This window comes from Trichoplusia ni, chromosome 11 (assembly GCF_003590095.1).
Source record: "Trichoplusia ni isolate ovarian cell line Hi5 chromosome 11, tn1, whole genome shotgun sequence".
In the NCBI taxonomy this organism is placed as follows: domain Eukaryota; kingdom Metazoa; phylum Arthropoda; class Insecta; order Lepidoptera; family Noctuidae; genus Trichoplusia; species Trichoplusia ni.
This window is the reverse complement of record NC_039488.1, coordinates 813,136-832,653: the sequence shown is the minus strand read 5'-3', so window position 1 is coordinate 832,653 and position 19,518 is coordinate 813,136. Positions and strand designations below refer to the sequence as shown.

The 19,518-nt window shown below is 35.7% G+C and overlaps 2 protein-coding genes across 5 annotated transcripts; one reads left to right on the top strand and one right to left on the bottom strand.

Moving 5' to 3' along the window:
- Positions 1-912: 912 nt before the first annotated feature.
- On the bottom strand, positions 913-13,180 carry LOC113498753 (chromosome-associated kinesin KIF4). 4 transcript variants are annotated; one of them, XR_003401037.1, is made up of 21 exons: positions 13,029-13,180; positions 12,426-12,837; positions 12,062-12,163; positions 11,398-11,589; positions 10,911-11,070; positions 10,317-10,528; positions 9,745-9,907; positions 8,914-9,433; positions 8,353-8,541; positions 7,790-7,963; positions 7,177-7,380; positions 6,658-6,812; positions 6,200-6,348; positions 5,556-5,800; positions 5,185-5,310; positions 4,556-4,750; positions 3,872-4,114; positions 3,427-3,485; positions 3,098-3,362; positions 1,768-1,855; positions 913-1,192 (listed from the first exon to the last, which is right to left on the bottom strand). XR_003401037.1 is itself a non-coding variant. In XM_026878895.1 (20 exons), the coding sequence occupies exons 2-20, from the start codon at positions 12,664-12,666 to the stop codon at positions 1,157-1,159; spliced, it is 3,453 nt and encodes a 1,150-aa protein (XP_026734696.1). In that variant the 5' UTR covers positions 12,667-12,837; positions 13,029-13,180; the 3' UTR covers positions 913-1,156. The 4 variants fall into 4 exon arrangements, 3 of the variants coding, with proteins under 3 accessions (XP_026734696.1, XP_026734697.1, XP_026734695.1); XM_026878895.1 differs by lacking the exon at positions 3,098-3,362; XM_026878896.1 differs by lacking the exons at positions 913-1,192; positions 3,098-3,362 and adding an exon at positions 2,452-2,542 and having other exon boundaries at positions 1,792-1,855.
- A 364-nt stretch (positions 13,181-13,544) lies between these two features.
- On the top strand, positions 13,545-18,769 carry LOC113498792. Its single transcript, XM_026878937.1, has 3 exons — positions 13,545-16,447; positions 17,004-17,213; positions 17,670-18,769. The coding sequence occupies exons 1-3, from the start codon at positions 13,775-13,777 to the stop codon at positions 17,748-17,750; spliced, it is 2,964 nt and encodes a 987-aa protein (XP_026734738.1). The 5' UTR covers positions 13,545-13,774; the 3' UTR covers positions 17,751-18,769.
- Positions 18,770-19,518: the final 749 nt, after the last annotated feature.

The window sequence follows — 19,518 nt, the reverse complement described above, 5'->3', positions numbered from 1 at the left end:
GAAATGCTTGTCCTACGCGGGGATCGAACCCGACACACGACGCGCACCTCAACCAATCTGCTATCCGTGCAGTGAAATTACATTACATTTAGGTTTTGTTTACTACCTTAAATCTACTACTCCGTCCAGTCAGACATCCTGGAATACCACCTCCCAAAGTAACAATAGCCTTGTTTATCGCAGATATTCTCATAACTACCTGTACACATATCATCAGTAAACAAGACCAGATGCAATCAAAATACTCCTATTATTCTACGATCCAGCCTTCTCAAGTATTTCACAAAAACATCAATATTTGTTATGTCATTCACAACAGGGCTATTGTCAATACTGTTTCATACACAACGAAATTCCTTGAGAAGACAATAGTCGGAAATCATCAAAATCTTTTCATTCCAAGAAAATCAATAAAATTTCTTACGAACAATACCTACCTATTTGTAAATCATCTTTGATTGATGAAGAATGGCATAGCCAACGTCACGCGGTATTCCTAAGCGGTCACCCATCTAAGCACTAATCGCTTTGGTGATCGGACGAGAACAGTGTTTCCAACGTGGTATGGACGTTGGAATGGGATAGTAAAGAATAGTAGTTTCCTTGATTGAGGGTATGAACTAAATCGTGGATGGGTGACCATCTATGTCATGACAAACTCCTCCGTGTTTCGGAAGGCTCGTCATTTTGTGGGTCCCGGCCGTGATTTATACATCTTTCACAGTCGTTACAGGTAGTCAGAAGCTTGAAAGTCTGACAACCAGTCTTTCTAAGGGGTATCGCGTTGCCTAGGTAAATGGGTTGCGACAGTCTGATAGGCAGTTGCTCCTTGTAAAACACTGGTACCTGCTGCATCTGGTTAGACTGTATGGAAGGCGAACTCAACATAGTTGGGTTAATAAAAACAAAACAAATTTTCTATAAATATTTATTCGGAGATCTACTCCAACAATTTATAGAACAAAAGTATCATCAGACTAGGTCCACGCCGTACAAGAATTAACGGCGTCTTACCCCGTCCAAAAGTAAAATAATATTTTTAAATTACATGTCAATACATTGTACACTTAATTTAGATTACAATAAAGTTAGACAAGAGATATTAAACATATTGAGGCACTTTAATTTCTCATAATATATCGTTAAATAAAATGTATTAGTTACTTGCTACGTTTTCTATTTCCAAAACAGTCTGAAACAAAAAATAAACGAGTTAATAATACAGGTCAAATCGACTAATATTCCAAAATTATATTGTTAAAAATTCAATGTACATAATTATCGATATTTCAATTATATAATTAAAACTCATTGACTGTGTGTGTCAATCTTAGTATACGAATTGCGAAAATTGGGAATTAAAAAATGTATACACTGGCAGGACTCGAACCTGTGACATCTACCGTTTTTACCGATGTTCAGTGTCTTACATCGAATGTGATTTGTCGTTTAGACAACTGTGTATTGCGCTTGATGGCATTAAAATAATTCTACTTTAGCGTTATAAAGTACAAAATAGGCAAAGCATATCAAATTTGATGTTTGAAAAGCCTAAGATACACAGTCCCGAACAACAGTACCTTTTCTTTTTAATCAAAAAATATATCGACTTTTACTGTAAAATACTTAAAGTTGTTTTTAATATAAAAAAAATATTTACAGGTGACGCAATTTGTATTTACATTTTGGGTAGAAATTATCGAGACATTGAATATGTATTTTCTGTTTTTAAATATCTATGATCTATTTATTAAAAAATAAAGTTACCTTTAATGCATCAGGGTCTGTGTTTCCCTGATCATGTGGGAAAAAATAGCTCTTCTTCTTTTTAACGTATGTTGCATCAAGGTGACCTCTGTAAGTAAACCGTGCGGTATTATAAGTCTGCTATAGCAAGTAGGTTTTAACCACAAAGCGTTGTTCATACTGTATTATATACTGGACATATAAATTGTACGGATTGCCATTGTATTGTAAGCCAGTTTCAAGGCATTGAAAAATTAAGCCTTATGGTTCATAGACATAAGACTAGTTTGGTTGGCTGGGTTAAATTCTGTGGCAACACATGTAAATGTAATTTGTTGCAGTTTAGAATCATAGAATGTTGTCTATTTAAGCAGTAAGAATTCTACATATTCAGGAAAACCGGAAGGATTTGTCTATTTAGATAGGAAATAGGGTAAATTCATTTCGACAGCAGAACCTAATTAACTTGGAAACTTCTCAATGTTAGGACTTCATACATTAGTCTACAATCTTTTACCAGATAAACTAGAAATTTTATTATCAAAGTACATAGTTCTGCACATAAACAAAAAAAGTCCCATTTACATTACCACTAATTTAAAATACTCAAAGATACGTAAATACACGACTGACAAAAAATCTCTACAATGTATATTTCTAATACAAATCTAGTAACATCTACGCATTGCAGAACTATGCACTTACGTAGAAACAGTTGGGTTAAAGCGTGTCTCTCCTCTTAAAAATGTGCCAAATCCCGGAAATGTTTTTATAAAACGAATACTTCTTAGTGTGCCTTAGGACAAGAAAAAAGTTTGTTAAAAGGATTTCTTGCGTAAGAGCATAGTTCGCAATTTTGCCACGAGACTTCTGGCCTGACGTATATTGTGTATAATTTCAATAAAATATGAATCCCAGTCAAGTGTAATTCCTCTTACTATTCTTCCGATAAATAATTAATATTTATTTGTACATCGGCATTTATTTTTAAGAAATGAGTTTCTTGAAACTTTTGACGATCATAATCGCAATGAGGACCGATTTTTTTGGAATGTATGATATTCGATCGGGTTTTTGTATGCTACTGTTCAACGTCGATCCAAATACGTTAGCATTTTTTCTTCCAAATGTGCCTACTTAATACTTCTGATTACACAATCATTTCTCTGGGAGACACCGAGCTAATTGCTAGCTGGTTGACCATTTGCCATCATGGGCTTTTGTGCTTAGCCATAATAAAAAAACGTACTACACGATTTGGTCCGAAAAAATACATCAACGCTACAAAACTATACCTAATAGTTTAAAACCACAAATATACGTCAGGTCATTCAATGGTACAGGCAGTAACCTCTCTCATCAGGTACTTGAAGATGTTAGACATGACATTGTACTTCGCAACGTCCATGCCATACTGCAGTATATTATTCGCACAATACGTAGACATCGGGGCCACACAGGTGTTATACACGAGTAGAGCGAACATCCACTTTTGTGTAGTATTCGTAACTATTGGACGTAACGGACGCGGCGTCCGACGTACTGGCGTACGGGTAGTGCTGCCCGGGAGTATGTTTTCAGAGTAAGCTTCGTTTAATTCTGCTGTCGTTTCGAATCTGAAGATACGGGATGGTTAGAATAAGGTGGGAGGGTTGGAGATAGGTTTAGTTGGGATCTTACCGTTTGTCAAAATATGAGGGCGGTGTTCTGTCCAATGCTGAGAGTTCTGTTGATGACGGCTGTAACAAAATAATACGATTAAAAATTGCTTTTGTTTAGGACTGTGTGTTGTCTAGAATAACTTTATTATTGTATAATTCTGTGTCAAGCATCTGAGTATTTACACTCATTTGTTATTTAATACTTTATGTATTATATTGAAAGAAAATCATACATCATAAAAGAAAAGATGTACTTGACTAGTATTACATGACTTGACCTATAGCGCAATTTACAAATGCAACATAATTGAAGATGACACAGATTCTACTCAAGCTGTTACTCTATCGACATAAGTTGCCTGCTATTACTATACGCACTAAACATGACATCTATTATGAGGTAGTTACATCTCTATAATTTTCAACGTAAGTTGTTATTGTGTTGTAAATGAGTAGTCAGTCACATTGTTCTCCTTGTCGTCGCTGTCGTCGCCGGCGCGCCTGTTCTTGCAGAGCTCGTGCTGGCAGCGGCAGGTGGGCGCGCAGGCCTTGCCGGCCTTGACGCAGCCGCAGATCTTGGTGGAGCAGCTCCCGCGGCAGGCGCAGTGCGCGCCGCCGTCGCTGCCGCGCTTGGGGGCGCGCGCCGACGTGTCCGCCACCGACACGTCCGCCTGAGTGAAGTTCATCGTCAGGCGGGAGCGCTGCGCCTGATAAGGAGACAGTTTTATGTCAAAGTGATGAAAAGGAGCTAATAATACTAGAATCTCCTCTAGCAACAATAGTGTTGATGGTAAATTACCAGTAGCCGAAAAATTTGGAGAGGAATGAAACGCCTTTTCCTGGCTGCATCAGTTTAGTATTAAAATTCCAAATAAACAGTAGAATAATTAATAGTGATGGGGTGAAATAATCGCTTCAATCAACATACCGTAAACGCTTTTGTTTTGTAACCTACTGCTACACGAAAGGAATTTATTTTAATTTGCGTAATTATTTTCGGGTAATGTGAGTTCATCAAATCACGTTACCTACCAAGGTGTTTCAAAAATGTTACCGTAAACTATCCACTATAAAAAAAAAAACGAAGTAGCAAATCTAATATCGACTTTGCAAATATTTCCTTTACAAGAAAATCATGTGTGACATACCTGTATCCGCTTGAACAATGGCGTAGCCCTCCAGTCCGGATCCTTTTCTCTATCCTCAAACTCATCTTCTTCTTCATCAGTCATCATCACATACTCCATCTTCTTAGGAACTTCTGACTCTGTCTCCTTCTTTGGTCGCTTCTTGGCCTTCTTGCCTGCTGAACGCAGTTGTTCCAACTCATCTACTAACTTTTTCTGTGGAATAGAAAAGATGATGTGGATATTTGGAGATGTTTAAAGAAATATTGTTTAAAGTTTTACATACATTTTTTAAACCTTTTAGACTGAAACATGCATGAAATTATTGAAGCTTATTTTTAGTGCATACAAAAGTTTAAATCATGTAGAGATAGTATTGTCACAATTTTATAAAAAAAGCACACTCATTACAATTTTTATTGCATTTTTTACTGCGTAAACACAAGCAACTGCATGAGTTACCATTAATGATTTCTGAATTTTTTCAGTGTCCCTTTCTGAATACCCCAAAAACATGTTACATTAGTTTTTAACTATCTTTTATGTCTTAAGTGTCGTATAACAAATCTATCTACGACATAAAACGCGGATATAATCTAAAGTGATCTTTAATGCCATAGGTATTAGGTTGACAGTCATGTGGGCCATACGTTTTCCTCCTCGACCTGCTCCAGCCTCTCTTGCTGGTACTGTATCACGTTCTGCAGGTGTTTGCAGGCCTCGCTCTTATCGCCTCTGCCTACTACGCCGCGTTGGAGTGCCACTAGTGCTGATAACTGAAATTGATGACAAGAAATAAATTGAAATCTGTTTTGTGTTCGGTTTTATTCTGGTCTCTAAATTGACAGAACTCTGAGGTTAAATTCGATCTCGTATTGTATGGTCAACGGATGTTGGTTCCAAGTCTGAGTGCTTTTGCAAATGTGTCTTAAATATCTGCAAAAGCCCCAGCGACACCAGGATTAAATTACACAATGCAGGATTCTTTAAAGAAAACTAAAATATTCACAAAACCACTCACCTTTTGCTCACTCTGTAGCTTGACTAAGGCCAACTGCCTCTCGAACTCAGCCTTACTATTCTCAAAGTCCATCGCGAGTCTATCGTGAGCCTCCTTAATCTCCTCGTACCGAGACTGGAAGCCTTTCTCGCTCTGGTTCTGCAGCTCTCGTTTAGCGTCGACCAGTAGTTCGAACAGACATTTGAGAGCTACTTTGGCTTCTAACATTGATTGTATGTTGTCCCATTGTGTGCGTGATTTGTTTTCTGGAAATAAATAATTTTGTTAATGGTTGGTGCCCAAAGAACACATAGATTTGATAACATATTGAAACCGGGAACAAAGATGTGCCACGAAAGAGGTTATATCAAACTGAGGTCTATCTAAACTTAAGTACTACCTAAAAAATGTGTTATTTATCTCTACATATACATATAAAACTGGAGTGTCTGTAATATTGACATAACCATTTTTAACTACATATCTATGGATGGACATACAATTTTTATATTATTGCCAGTCTGACCGTCTGTTCCGACTAATCACTGAAATGGCTGAACCGCTTTTGTCGGAACTTGACAAATAAAGTCTTTTTTTGTTAAATTCGAGATTTAAATTCAGCTAGGAAGCAAATATAAAGTGTATTGGTATTTCTCAGCTATTACCTTGGTCGGCCGTCAATATCTTCTGCTGCAGATCAGATATCTGCGCCTTACGCAGAGCGAGATCGTCCTCGAGCTCCGCGATCTTCTTCCTGTTGGCTGCGTCATCCGTGCTGTTGCGGAGATTCTCAATCTGTTCCGTTATCCAGGCTCTGAAATAATACAAACATTGTTAGTTTATTTCTATACAAGGAAATTTTATGAATTCTAAGATGATATATAAATCACGCAAAAGTAAGTTTCAATGCTTGATGATTTTAGTCACGAAACTTGAGGTACGTACTTTGTAATTTGTTTGTTTAAAGACAAAATCTGTTACGATTTGCTGTTTGGACAAGCAGTACTTTCCGCAAAAAGTGCTACATTGAGTACCTAATGTCAGTGCTAATCAACCACAAGTATTTTTAGCTTTAAGTGAGTTGCAAATTTTGAAGGGATCAAGTTATATTGGTTTTAATCACCTGTACTCCATGAGTTCTTCAAGTGACTTCTCAGCTTCTACAATACTGAGATGGACTTCCAACTCCTGTTCAATGTACTGTTGGACGGCGCCGGCTTTCACGCTGCCTTTGGCGTTTCGCTTCATTTGTGAGAGCTTCTGTCTTTCTAACGCTTCCTGTGGAAAAAAAGTAAAATTATTGATATGGTAGAGCCGGCACCCATATAGCTTTTTTTTTGTGACACCCAAAAGTAAAGATAAGTACACATAAAACTATTTCATGTGACAAAGCGTGCTCTTAACGCCAAGATGTTGATCCGTTTACCGCGTGTTCAAACTATAATAAACTGCTCTTTATCAGTAGGTTCACTGTTATTCCCAGTATGACTGACCAACTATACGGTATATTCATTTGATATCATTACTGCCTTCTCTAATACAGATTATAGCATACCAAAATTTAACTTTCTTGATGTCTTGAAGTCAACTTTGTTCAGTTTCTATGGAAAGCAGTGAAAATGTACCCCTATTCTCATCATACCTTGAGCCTCTTGTTGACGGCGACAGCCTCCTCCATCTTCCGCTTGAGTACGTTCTGCTGCTTGGCGTGTAGAGACTCCATCTTGGCCATGGCGGTGGCTCGCTTGCGGTCCTCGTTGCGCAGGCGCAGCATGGCGCGCTCGTTGTCCGCCTTCCACTTGCGGAACTTCTCGCTTTCCTCGCGCATTTGTTTTATTATTTTCACCTTGGGAAATGGAGTAGTTATTATTATGGACTACTTATGTATTAATGTTACCATGACTGCTTCAACATTTGGGATCATAACTGAAAAGTGTTAAAACCAAAATAAACAAACGCAAATTGAACTGCAGCCTGATGAAAGGCTCGGTTCTCAGTTCGATTTGCGTTTTAATTTTAAAGTTTGCGTTTGAATTTTTCTGAAGTGGCTTAAAAATATTTATAAGTAGAAAAGTTACTACTAAGTAATTAATACGGATTTAACACAAACTTCGGCTGATTAGCAATGCACATTGTCTCGAATGAAAAGCCCCGCAATTTGTCATGTACAGGCTGGTATAAACTTACGACTTACAGCAGGTTACGAATACCATAGAGGATTTTTAAGCTTGAAAATGAGTTCACAAGTGACATACCTTAGTAACTTTCATGGCTTGTAGCTCAGCATTGAGGGACGCAATCTTGGCTTCATTCTTCTCTTTAGTCTTAATGATGTGTGCTTGTTGTTGGCAAGTCTTCTTGAGATCTGATATCTCGTGCTCAAGGCTCGAGACTTTAGTGCGACGCTCCTCGTGTGACGGGTCTTTGCTCTAATGGAGAGGATAAAATTTGAGAAAGAAAATTAAGATTAGGTGTTTAAAGTCAAATGAAAATTTCACTCTGGCCTATGAAAATAAGATGTCATAAAATACTAGTAAAGTCAGTTTTAATTTATTTATTAAGAAGTTTGGAGTGTGCAAACAATCATATCCAACAATTGACAAAGCACAATTTTCAACACTATGTCAAGAAAGACATGGTAAAAGTCACCTTTTTGTCTCATGCTTTGTCTTTGTTACGTTAAGTGGTAAATAGGTGTTTAAGAACTTCGCATAGTGTCGATCTTAAATATGTGCATCTGGCTCTTAAGACTAACATCTAGAAGATACGTCATGTTCTCTATACCTATATTAACAACAATCGGTACAATTTTCCTCACCTTAGTCTGTTTTAACTGCTGCAAGAGCTCATCCCTCTCCTTCTCCAAGTGAGCGATCCTTTCTTCATTCTCTCGTAGGTTCTTGTGACCTTCCAGCATATCCTTATTGCTGGCCAGTATAGCTTGGACTACAGACGCCTTGATCGCCATAGCTCGGTTGAGCTCTTGAAGCTCTTGGTTAAGCGCCACCTAGGATTATTGAATGTTTGATATTTATTGATGATAACTTAAAAAATGAAGAGATAAATATAAATATTGTTATTTAAGTATTTTACATGCTCTACTACAAAACCTAGAACATAAGTTTGTTGTTTTTTAAAACAAGCACTAGGGCAAAAGGCTGTTGCACACAAATTGCACAGCTATCCTATGCGGACATCGAGCACATCGCTTCAAGGGTTTTCACTCGTTAAGTGAGAGCAATTACAATTACAAAAATTAATAATCAGCGTGCGAAAGTAACTAGTCCACAGAATAATCGTGACTATTGGCAGAAACATTGCTTCGACATATTTAACGAATTTAAAAATATTAATCAAGCATAAATATGCATAATCATACCTGTCCCATGGCCCTCTTCTCCTCCTCCAAGACAGCCTGATCCTCATTCAACATCACCTCGTCATCACCCTTCTCATGATCATTCTCATTAACAAATGACAACTTAATCTCATGATCTATTAATTCCTCATTACTCTTCAAATTGACAGACTGTAGATCTTCCAGCCTCGTCTTAATCTCCTTTAGATAATCCACAACCGTCGTCTTCTGATGATCATCATCCTTTTCAGTAGTATTCAGGTTTTCTATTGTCTGATTACACTGTTCTGTTAACTCGTTTAGTTTCCGTTCTATCTTGTCTTTTGCGGCTTCAGCGAGCAAAGCTTTCTCGCATAGATTTGTGTTTTCTATTAACATGTTGCTGAGGTGTTCAGTGACTTGTTTGTGCTTTTTCAATAGCTCAGCGTATCTCGCTTTTTCTCTTTCTAGCTCCTCTTGAAGCTGTTCGTTGTTTTGTTCGCTGACTGTCGGCATTTTGCCTAGTAATTGCAGTCTTAATTCGTTCACTAAGTTATTTAACCTGAAGAAAATAAATAGAAAACTTATGGATTGCTGGATGGCAATTTATAATGTTGTACCAGTATAAAATAGAACACATTCTATCGTACACGTAGATTTATCGTCATAATTTTATAAATGAATTTTTTTTTTGTTCTACTAAAAAGGTTCTTTATTTTTATGTAACTTATCAGTCATCAGTGAAATAAACTTTTTGTAATATACTTCACTTGTTTGTATTTAGAAATATCTCTACTTGCTAATATTCCAGAGCTACCTCCAGGTGCAAATGAAATGCATCCTTATTCACATAACTATAAAGTCGTGTCTCACCTAACGATCTCGGCAGCCTTGGCGTCTTGGTTGATGATGGGTTTGTTGCGTATGCGGCGCGCGCGGTCTGCGTAGCGCAGCGTGGACACGGTCTCGTCCAGGTTGTAGTCCGCCGGACTCACGCATGCCACCATCAAAGTTAATGAGTTGCCTCCTAAACTGTCTGTAATTAATAAACAAAATGGCTGTATTATCTTATTTATGATAATGCGAGGTAAAGCTGGCTTTGCGGTGCGAAAAGTATAATTCAAGTTGTTATTCAGCAACCAACAATTATAATATATGCTATCTAAGCGGCGTACTTGTACTCCAAGTACGCCGCTTCGAAAGTATTGCAACTAAATGAAACAAACGTATCGTTATCGTACGAAAATTAACGAATAGGTGTAGATCACGAATAAAGCGCTCAATTCATTCTCAGAAAAAAGTCAACAGCAAAATTGCGAAGGCCAAATTGAATAATCTTACTAGAACTGTATTGCCAAAGGTCATCAAACAATGTCACGGCATCATAGTCAAATTCGAGAGCAAGTCGCAACTGATATTTTTACTCATAACTCTTTTATCCTTACCTTGCAACAGCCTAGTTAGTTTGCTGTCCCTATAACTGATGAAGCTCCTGTTAGTTCCGTCTCCGAGTGCTGATATCACGTTGCCAAGCGCCAACAATCCCTGGTTGATCTTAACGCCTTCCTTCAGACGCTCACCACTGGCCTTCGTCTTCTTAATCCGTTCAGAGCCCGCGAGATCAACAAGATGGAACTTTGACGTTGTCGCCAAGTTTCTGTCGAAAATTAATGAGTTCTTTTCAACTTTCGTGAGGCATTTTGATAATTACAATAATATAAAATGGTTTTCTCACGATTAAGGACTCTGGTTAATTTTGAAACTCTACTACATCTGTTTAAGTACTTAGAAAAAAGTAGAAAAGTGATTCCAAAAACTTTTTCCTTTAAAGTACCTAAAAAAATGTAGTATAGTCGGGTGATAACGATAAATACACAGGACGGGACGGTAAACAGTTGTATACAATAAATAAATATCTATAGAGATATTTGTAAAAACACTATATTCATGTTTAATAAGAAAGGTAAGTAATAAAAGTGTTTCAAGTACTTTACATAATTATACTGAACATGCATAAGAAAAATTTCTAGTAATCTTACTTGTCACTCCGGCTCTCTTTGCATATAATAATGGTGAAGACAGCATGACTCCTACTTGACGCCTGGTTCATGGCTGTGGAACCTGTTACTCGACCTGATGATCCTCGCTCCAACACCATCATAGTCTCCATCGTCGAAGTAACTGGCAACTCTGTTATCCCTATAATGAAGAATTTGTAACTTGTACATAGTTTTATTTAATCGTGAATTTCAGTAGATAATTTGTATATATATATACCAGTGTTTACAGACCTCAAGAGGCTGATGTGACAGTTCAACAAAAAAATTATAATAATTCTTTAATAGACATATTTTGTTCCTAGCATGTTTTTTTAGGTAATATGCAGATAATTTTAAATTGTATGCATCTAGAGAAAGCAAGTAGAAGGCTGTGACTGTATGTAATAAACACCATTGTAACAGAATAAAACTAGAACATAAGATATTATAAATAAAAGTAAAAACATTTATGAAATCTTCACTTTACCTGGTAAAATAACACCTTTATTAATGTCCTCCCTAATTTCTATAATACTGTGTCCTCTCTCCTTGCCAGAGAGGAGGTCGTAACACTGCTCCTGATACAACTCCATGAAGGACACATTCACCTTGAATATGAATTTGTCTTCATGTGTTTCTATGAAATCAAATATGTCTGCCACTGCTTGGGGGATTACACCTGTAGAGGAAATCATCATCAGCATCAGGCAATTAGAAAATGCTGAGGTGAGAATAAGCGTAATTATGATGTAAAATCTGCTTTGCTCTAGTGGTAAGAAGCCCTAACTGCTTTGGGGGTTGTGAGTTTCATTCCCACCCAGGATAAGCGTTTGAGTGATGAGCATGATCAACTACTCTGTCTATTTGTAATTTATCTGTATTTTTAGAAATATATAAGATAGACAAATATCTTTTAGTTGTCCAGTAGTCATAATGCTTTGCTTAGTTTGAGACTAGAATTATTTTATACATGCAGTTGTGAATTATTTTAGTAAAAAACATTGATCTGGTCTTGAACTTGAGCAGGATCAACAGGCAAAACTTCTCTCATGAAAAATTTACAGTTAAGGAAATCCCAAAAATAAATTATTTATATACAAAAAGGGATTAGGTACTTTTTGAGCATGCAGTTAAACTTTTTGAATACTTACCAAGTTTTGTGGAGTCTCCATCAGAGCCAGAATAGTTTGTTCCCATTGTGTAGGTCTTACCAGACCCGGTCTGGCCATAAGCTAATATTGTTACATTGTACCCTGGAATTATAATTATTTACAGTCATACACTCTGTTACAAAAAACTGATAAAAATAAGATACATAAAACTATGAACAGAAGAAATACACTAGTGTAGTTAAGATACCATTATGCCAATTGTTCAAAAAAGTTGTATATTTATACAATAATTATGAAAAATGTGAATATGTTGAAATACTTGAAAAAAATGTTAAGCAGAAGCATAACTTGTTAAGTGAAAATGCAACAAGTGTTTATTATGCACAAAAATATATAAACATACCTTGAAAGAGTTTTCCTATAAGACCTTTGACTGCGGTGTCATAAAATTCTTGCTGTGTTATGTGTTGAGGAAAAACATAGTTGTATGTGAATGCCAAGTCCTTGATCTGGACTTGGGGCTGTCCCACAACCACGTCAATACACTCGTCACATCCTCGATCTGTCTCCAGTTGCATCAATGGCCTGATCCGGAGTGCTACTTGCACTGTGTCTATTGTACCCTTGCTATCACCTTCCACCATCTTGCCAAATTATGTATTTAACAATAAAAAATCCCCTCTGCTCTTCTAGCACCCCAGCAAGGCTCTCATGTCCTAAAATTTCAGGTTTCTGGATGTTCAGGGTTTGTCAATTGTCAGGTTTTTTTTTTCAGTAGTATTTTAAGTTTGTGAGGCCTGACATCGGTGTCAAATCTGTAAGGTTTTATGCAATTGAACTATAAACGCTTTGATCTCGGGTTCAATGTAACTGCAGACTTTTATAGGTTTTAAAAATACCAGACAGGCACTGGTACGAATATCTTCATTACAATAAATACAATTCTATTGACTAGGGATCTTTAAAGATTGTAACAAAGACATTTTTTCACATCTTAACAACTTACCATGTCACTTAACACTATATTATCGAAAAATAATACGATTTATAGAGTTTGAAAAGTGATTCTAATAAAGTTTTAGCCTTTCGGCAGCACAAATCACGACAATAAACGTTTCAAAATACAACGGCCTCAAATCAACGACATATTCAAATTTAGGGTTACTACAAATAAAAATTGGTTATTGGTATGAACGCGTGAAACCATAAACTCCTGCTTTATTTCGACCATTCAGTGAATGCAGAGGTTTTTTAAATTAATCAGCGATTATTAAGATCCAATCAAAGCAAATTGTTTGATTCAGTCACGACAATTACAACAACTTCCGAGTTCCAACCATGTCCTTTTGTAAATCTACGAGGTGTGTCATTTCTTACACTGAATAGTCTGTAAATTTTTATTAAATGAATTTACTGCCCTTAAATTTCATTTTTATTAAACTCCTCCCTAAAAGGAAACCTCAAAAAATATACATCAAGCGACCTCAAAATGAAATAAACAAAATGTGTAACGAAGAAAACATACTATCTTCATTTGTCTATAGCTGCTTGTCAAAGCTAAGTTGTCAAAAAAACGAGCGAAAACTAAAGGAAAGTTTTAGCATCGCAGGTTATTTCATGTTTTTTTCTTATGTTTATATGATAAAATTGAATTTAAAACTGTGGTAAAAGTATTTAAATCAGATATACAAGTGGAACAAATGTGTGAATGTGATGAAAAGCAAAGTGTAATCATTGTTATTGGTAAGCGTCATGCCCCCGCGAATTAGATCTCGAGCTTGCAAAGCTTCAAAGGAAAACATTGATGTCACTGAGAACAAGTCGAAACCTGCTAAAAGTACAACGAAAGTTCCAAGAAAGGCCTTAGCTGATAAGACCAATTCAGCATCTGATGACACGTCTGTAGAAATTACGAAGCCTAAGAAAACAATCGCTAAAAGCTCGAAGGCGGCGCCAAAACAAAATGCAGAAAACATACAGAATAAAAAAGCTAAGCAGAATACACAAACAAAAGCAGTGGGAAAATCTAAATATACTGGTCAAAAAGAAAATACTCAATCTGTAAATGACGCACGGCCACGTCGCGAGAGACGTATACCGACACGATTTGTCGAAAACCCAATCCTAAATAATTTATCAAACAGTAAGGATAGTGTTAACATATCTCAAAATAGCTCTGTACCTGAGATAATATCTACCAAAACTCCAGTTACGGCTGAGAAACCAGAAATTACTCCTAAAAATTGTAATGATACTGGTAAACCTGAACCTTCTCCCTTTAAAACCCCATCCAAACCTGACAGCAGCCTGCTAGCTTGCAGGCCAAGGAGGATTTGTCGCTTACCATCACGATTTGATGACCACTCTATAAGTCCTAATAAATATATACCCATTCAGCCTGATAATGCAAGTACACCTATACAGCAAAGCAAAAATCAACCTGACACTATAAAAAGAAAAGCAAATAACAAGAAAAGTCCTGCAAAAGTAGGTAACACTATAGATAGTTATTTGGTCCCTAAAGTTAGGCTAACTAGATTGCCTATAACTGATCTGGAAAATCTAAAATCAAGTGATAATTCATCAAATAAAAGTAGCCCTGACAGTAATAATAATGCTAAAAGAACAACAAGGGCTAAAAGAAATGTACCGATAAACTCCAAAACAAATGTTAAACGGGCTCCAGCTAAGAAAGGTGAATCACCAGTGAAGAAGCTTTCACCACCAGCTAAGAAAGTTGTTCCACTGGCAAAGAAACTTATATCTCCAAGAAAGCAGAATATATCTCCCACAAAACTAAATTCATCCCTAACAAAAAAATCTGAAACATCAGTAATTGAAATAGTTTCCCCAGTAAAGAAAACAAGTCCAAAGAAGTCAAATAAAAATCTATCATTTAAATTGTTAGGCAGCAAGAAAACATCTCAGAAAAACGATAATAATGACCTTGATATCTATGAGTTCACATTTGATCCTAATGAGGAACCACAACCTCAGAAAAAGAAACATAAAAGGACTGTCGTTAAGAAGCCAACCCAACCTAAGAAAGCAACATACAAGAGTAGTTATGATCGCAACATATCCAGAGCTTTGTCAGCCCTTAAAAATGCTGTAAAACCTAGTAAAACAGTAGAAGCATCTAAGTTACCTCAAATTACTGAAACTGAAGTGGTTGAAGTCATAGCTGAGAATGTTCAACAAAATATAACAAATAACAAAGTGCAATTATCTACAAACAATCAAAATAACATAGTGTTAAATGACACAGGCAAGACTTCTGTACATGAATGCAACTATCCCTCAATAAGAGTTGAAGACATAGCAGCTGATATAGAACCAAGTATTGATCATCATGATGACTTTAATTACTCACCTGTTACTACACCTAGACCTCATGGTGCAGCTACTCCTAATGCATCTGTGCAGTTTAGGACAAGTCCAGAAAGGCCAGTACTGAATAAAGATCCACTTAATCTTCAAGAAGAACTCAGCTTCTTTGATGATCAACCTGTTGCTAGCAGCAGCATGAATATGTCCGTCCGACATCCTTTAGCAAGTCCTTGGAGAGTCGAATTTGGAAGTCTACCAATAAAATGGCCAGTCAACACTTATGTCAAACCCAACATGACACCAGCAGTTGAAAGCTCATTCATAAGTGCTGAAGATTCAATAAAAAAGAAACATGTTTATACAAATCTGTTTCTACCTGCCAATGAGCCACCAGAACCTGTTTCAACAACTCCAAATCTTAAACAAACAAGTATAATATCATTTATCAGGGAAATGGCTGAAAAGAGTGCTAGAAAGAAAAACGGTAGGTCTATATCGCCGGTAAAGGCGATATATGTGGAGGTAGACAAAAATACCTCTAAAAATAAAAACAAGAAGCTAAATAAAGAAGCTATTCCAGCAGAAAACACGTCTGAAGAACCATCAAGCAACAGTATTGAAACATCCAGTGAGAAGGAAAACTCTAAAGAAGAGAAAAGAACTAGAAAGCGTAAGAATGATGGAAATATTTGTAATTTACCAGCTAAATCACCTCGAAAGAAAAACGATAAGGACTGTACATACTTCGGATTTGACGACAGTGAAAATCCTGATCTGGAGAATGTATCACCTATCAAAAATAATAAGAATAAAGGAAGATCTATGAGAACGCGATCAAGGGCAGTTCTTCAAGAAATCAATGGTCCAACAAGAGCTGTACTCCCAGTTGCTGCAAAAACTAAGATAGCAACAAGTTCGGATGCTGTTAATAAAGTTTATGAGGAATTGAAATCGGCTGCTGACGCACCAGTGTTTCCTGAAAAAGATATAAATGTCAATGATGCAAATGCAACTAATATTGAGGATGCTGATGTTAATGATGATTCCCAGTCTGTACATCTGTTTGAAGATATTGAAGTTGTACATCACTTGAAGGTAATATTTTTTTTATGATAAGCACAATATTAGACAGAGCGAAATAAAATAAATAAATAATTTTATTGTTGAGAGATTTAAATACAAGGCAACATTTTCCCTATCTTAATATACTAGCCTGGTTTTTGTTTTCTGAAAACAAAAAAGCTTTAGTTTAAGCTTAATTTGAGATTTTCATCCATCTGATATTGTTGTAATTTTTTTATTTACAATAGATGCATCTGCATCTCAAATGCTATGGCATTTAGATGAAACTAATTTTTAGCAATGAAAATATGTTTCCAATAAACATTTTCTTTATATAAGACGACCTCCGTGGTCGAGTGGCGTACGCACCGGTTTCAAGGTGTCGCTAGCTCTGAGGTCCCGGGTTCGATCCCCGGTCGGATCAATGTAAAAATTAACATTTCTACATTGTCTCGGGTCTGGGTGTTTGTGGTACCTTCGTTGTATCTGAATTCCATAACACAAGTGCTTCAGCAACTTACTTTGGGTTCAGAACAATGTATGTGATGTTGTCCGCATTTATTTATTATTTATTTATTTATATTTTCAGCCGACACGTAAAAGTTACGGTAAAGCAAAGAAGGTGACATTCCGACATCGGTCTTCATCAGACAGTGAATCAAATATTGCAGTTGCTGTCAATCAGAATGACTCTAGTGATTATGATGATCTTGCGGATTTGACCTTCGATATTCCCGATGTTAAAGAGAAGAAAACCATGAAAAAGAAGAGGCCCAAGAAACTGATGTCTAAGAAGGAGGTAAATATTTTTTACGTAATAAACACACCTTAAAATATGTTCCGTCAGTGAAATATTACTTAGGTAAATACTTAGAAGTTAACATTGTACATCAACTGGCTGTAGCGTTTTAAAATTAGCATTGGCATTGATGCATTTTTTTTGCATAAAGTTTCTGTATCTTTGATTGTAATGTTGATGCTATTGCTTTTGCACTTTTTTCTTCATGTAGGCTTAAATGTTTATATTTCCTAACTTGCGAGTTCGAATTTGATCATACTTCTTTAATCTTGAGATTCTTATTGGAAAGCTATTGAAATTTTAGGTCTTATGTTTCCATTGCAGTAACAAAGTTAATATGCTGCAGACTGGCTACTTATAAATTTACGCCAATAAGCCCAGTTAAGCAGTCAAAGCCTGCATTCAGGCAAACGGGATCATGTCAAAGAATAACAATAAACTGTTTTTATTTTCCAGGAAAAAGAAGCCGAAGCTTGGGCAGCAAATTTCAATTCCATGTGTGAGGACATAGAAGATTTCCCCCTACTTGTTGAGTAATCATGACAATATTATTATTAATCATAGAAATTATTAGTAAGATTAGTATAGAAAATACTCAAATTATGAACAAGGGTCCTATTACCATCTTTTAAGTCTTATTATTGCAGTTTTGGAAGTGTGAGAGTACACTTAACGATGTAGAATAGCATTTACCTCTCTCCACAAACGCTACAATATTACTTTAAAAGATGGAGGTTTCCCCTGAAGTAATTTAACAAAACGAAACTCTCTCAAGAAATCTTGATTCCAATTATATTTTAATTTAAAATTCGTATCATTTTGTATATAAATAATGTGAATTTAATTTATATTATAATATAGTCTAGTAGTTATTATGATATATGCCTCAATTCAGTACAATTTTCCAATCATGAAAGTTATTGTGGCCATGTGTTTGCCATTTTATTTTAGCTGATATGACAATTTCATTTAGTTTTAAGTAGTATAAGTTTTAAAGTATGATTTTAATTTATTTGTCGATTTTGGTTGTTGCGTAAGCTCTGTTACTGAATAGATTAGAATTTAATTCTGAAATCTTAAATTTATACTTCGTGTATTTAAAATTGGTTGCTTAATGGTTGTCAATTTATTGGAGCACAACCAAAATTGACAATAGCTATGAATAAGAATTAATGCGCATTTAAGTTGTAACTAAGGGACCATAAATAAGGAAATGTTTTTTAAAGTAATTAAGTAGAGTTTTACCTCGAATTATTTTGAATCTAACTTAATTTTATGAAAAATAGACCTTAACCTGATAAGTTTTCACTTTGCGTTTAAGAACAAATTAAGTTAATATTTTTATTATTTTGGGTTTAAATCTCGTGGGCATTTAATCTTGTGTTAATTATTTGTGTTATTTTGTGGGGCAATAGTCTTATTTTGACCACTGTTTCTCGTTCTGTTATTCAGATTTTTATTTTTGCGACACGAGACGCAATGCTGGCTGTTTTGCATCTCATTTTATTTTCAATAATAGACACAACTTTAATTTTAATAAATAAGGATTTTTAATATCATTTGTTTCATTATCAATATTATTCAGTACATTATTCATTTCATGTTTCTTGCCGCTTTTGGCCAAATGCGTGAATGGGTAGAAGTTCTTATAACTAGTAGATTCGCTTCATTGTAACTAGGTGGCGCTGTTAAAAGTTTGACGTGGCAAGGAAACCACCAAGTGTTTCCGCTACTGAATCATAGATGGCAGCAGCAACACTGAAGCCGAGGTACTCCGATTGAAACTTTCGATATTTTTCACTTATATAAACATTTAAAATCTCAATTCGTTCATGATTGTGTTATAAAATATTTCTTGTAATTTCAATTATATTTAAAAAAATGCGTTTCTTATTTGAATGTTCTGTAAATGAACGACTTATAAAACCAGCTCTTATTTGAAAACTTCTTGCACCTTTTAATTACAAAAATGTCTAACAATCGTAATTTTGCTATGTTGAAGTAATGCGGTATGTTTCGAACAGTCAATTTATTTTAGTACCTATTATTATATTCATTTATTTAATAATTAATGTACACAAAATAGTAAAAAAAACAACATTATATTTGATGTACAAGGGTACTGATTATTTCTAAAGAAATCTCTACCAGCAGACACGCTTATTGCTTTCCAATTTGATTATTCGTCAGTTCAGTAACTTAAGTCAGTTAAGACTGTAAGTAGGAAAAAATCATGAAAAGTTTGTAAGTAGGATTTTTAAAACTGTTATATTTTCTTTAGCATAGTACGTTTCTAACTAGCTAG

What these genes read in the sequence shown, in the direction of transcription:
- LOC113498753 (XM_026878894.1), bottom strand. Translation starts at nt 12,666, where the DNA reads ATGGTGGAAGGTGATAGCAAGGGTACAATAGACACAGTGCAAGTAGCA. An exon ending in GAAGAACTCATGGAGTACAG is followed by an intron (nt 6,349 to 6,657) that starts GTGATTAAAACC and finishes GTATTATTTCAG; the next exon opens with AGCCTGGATAACGGAACAGA. An exon ending in AGCAGGTCGAGGAGGAAAAC is followed by an intron (nt 4,751 to 5,184) that starts GTATGGCCCACA and finishes TCTATTCCACAG; the next exon opens with AAAAAGTTAGTAGATGAGTT.
- LOC113498792 (XM_026878937.1), top strand. Translation starts at nt 13,775, where the DNA reads ATGCCCCCGCGAATTAGATCTCGAGCTTGCAAAGCTTCAAAGGAAAAC. An exon ending in AAGTTGTACATCACTTGAAG is followed by an intron (nt 16,448 to 17,003) that starts GTAATATTTTTT and finishes TTATATTTTCAG; the next exon opens with CCGACACGTAAAAGTTACGG. An exon ending in AACTGATGTCTAAGAAGGAG is followed by an intron (nt 17,214 to 17,669) that starts GTAAATATTTTT and finishes TTTATTTTCCAG; the next exon opens with GAAAAAGAAGCCGAAGCTTG.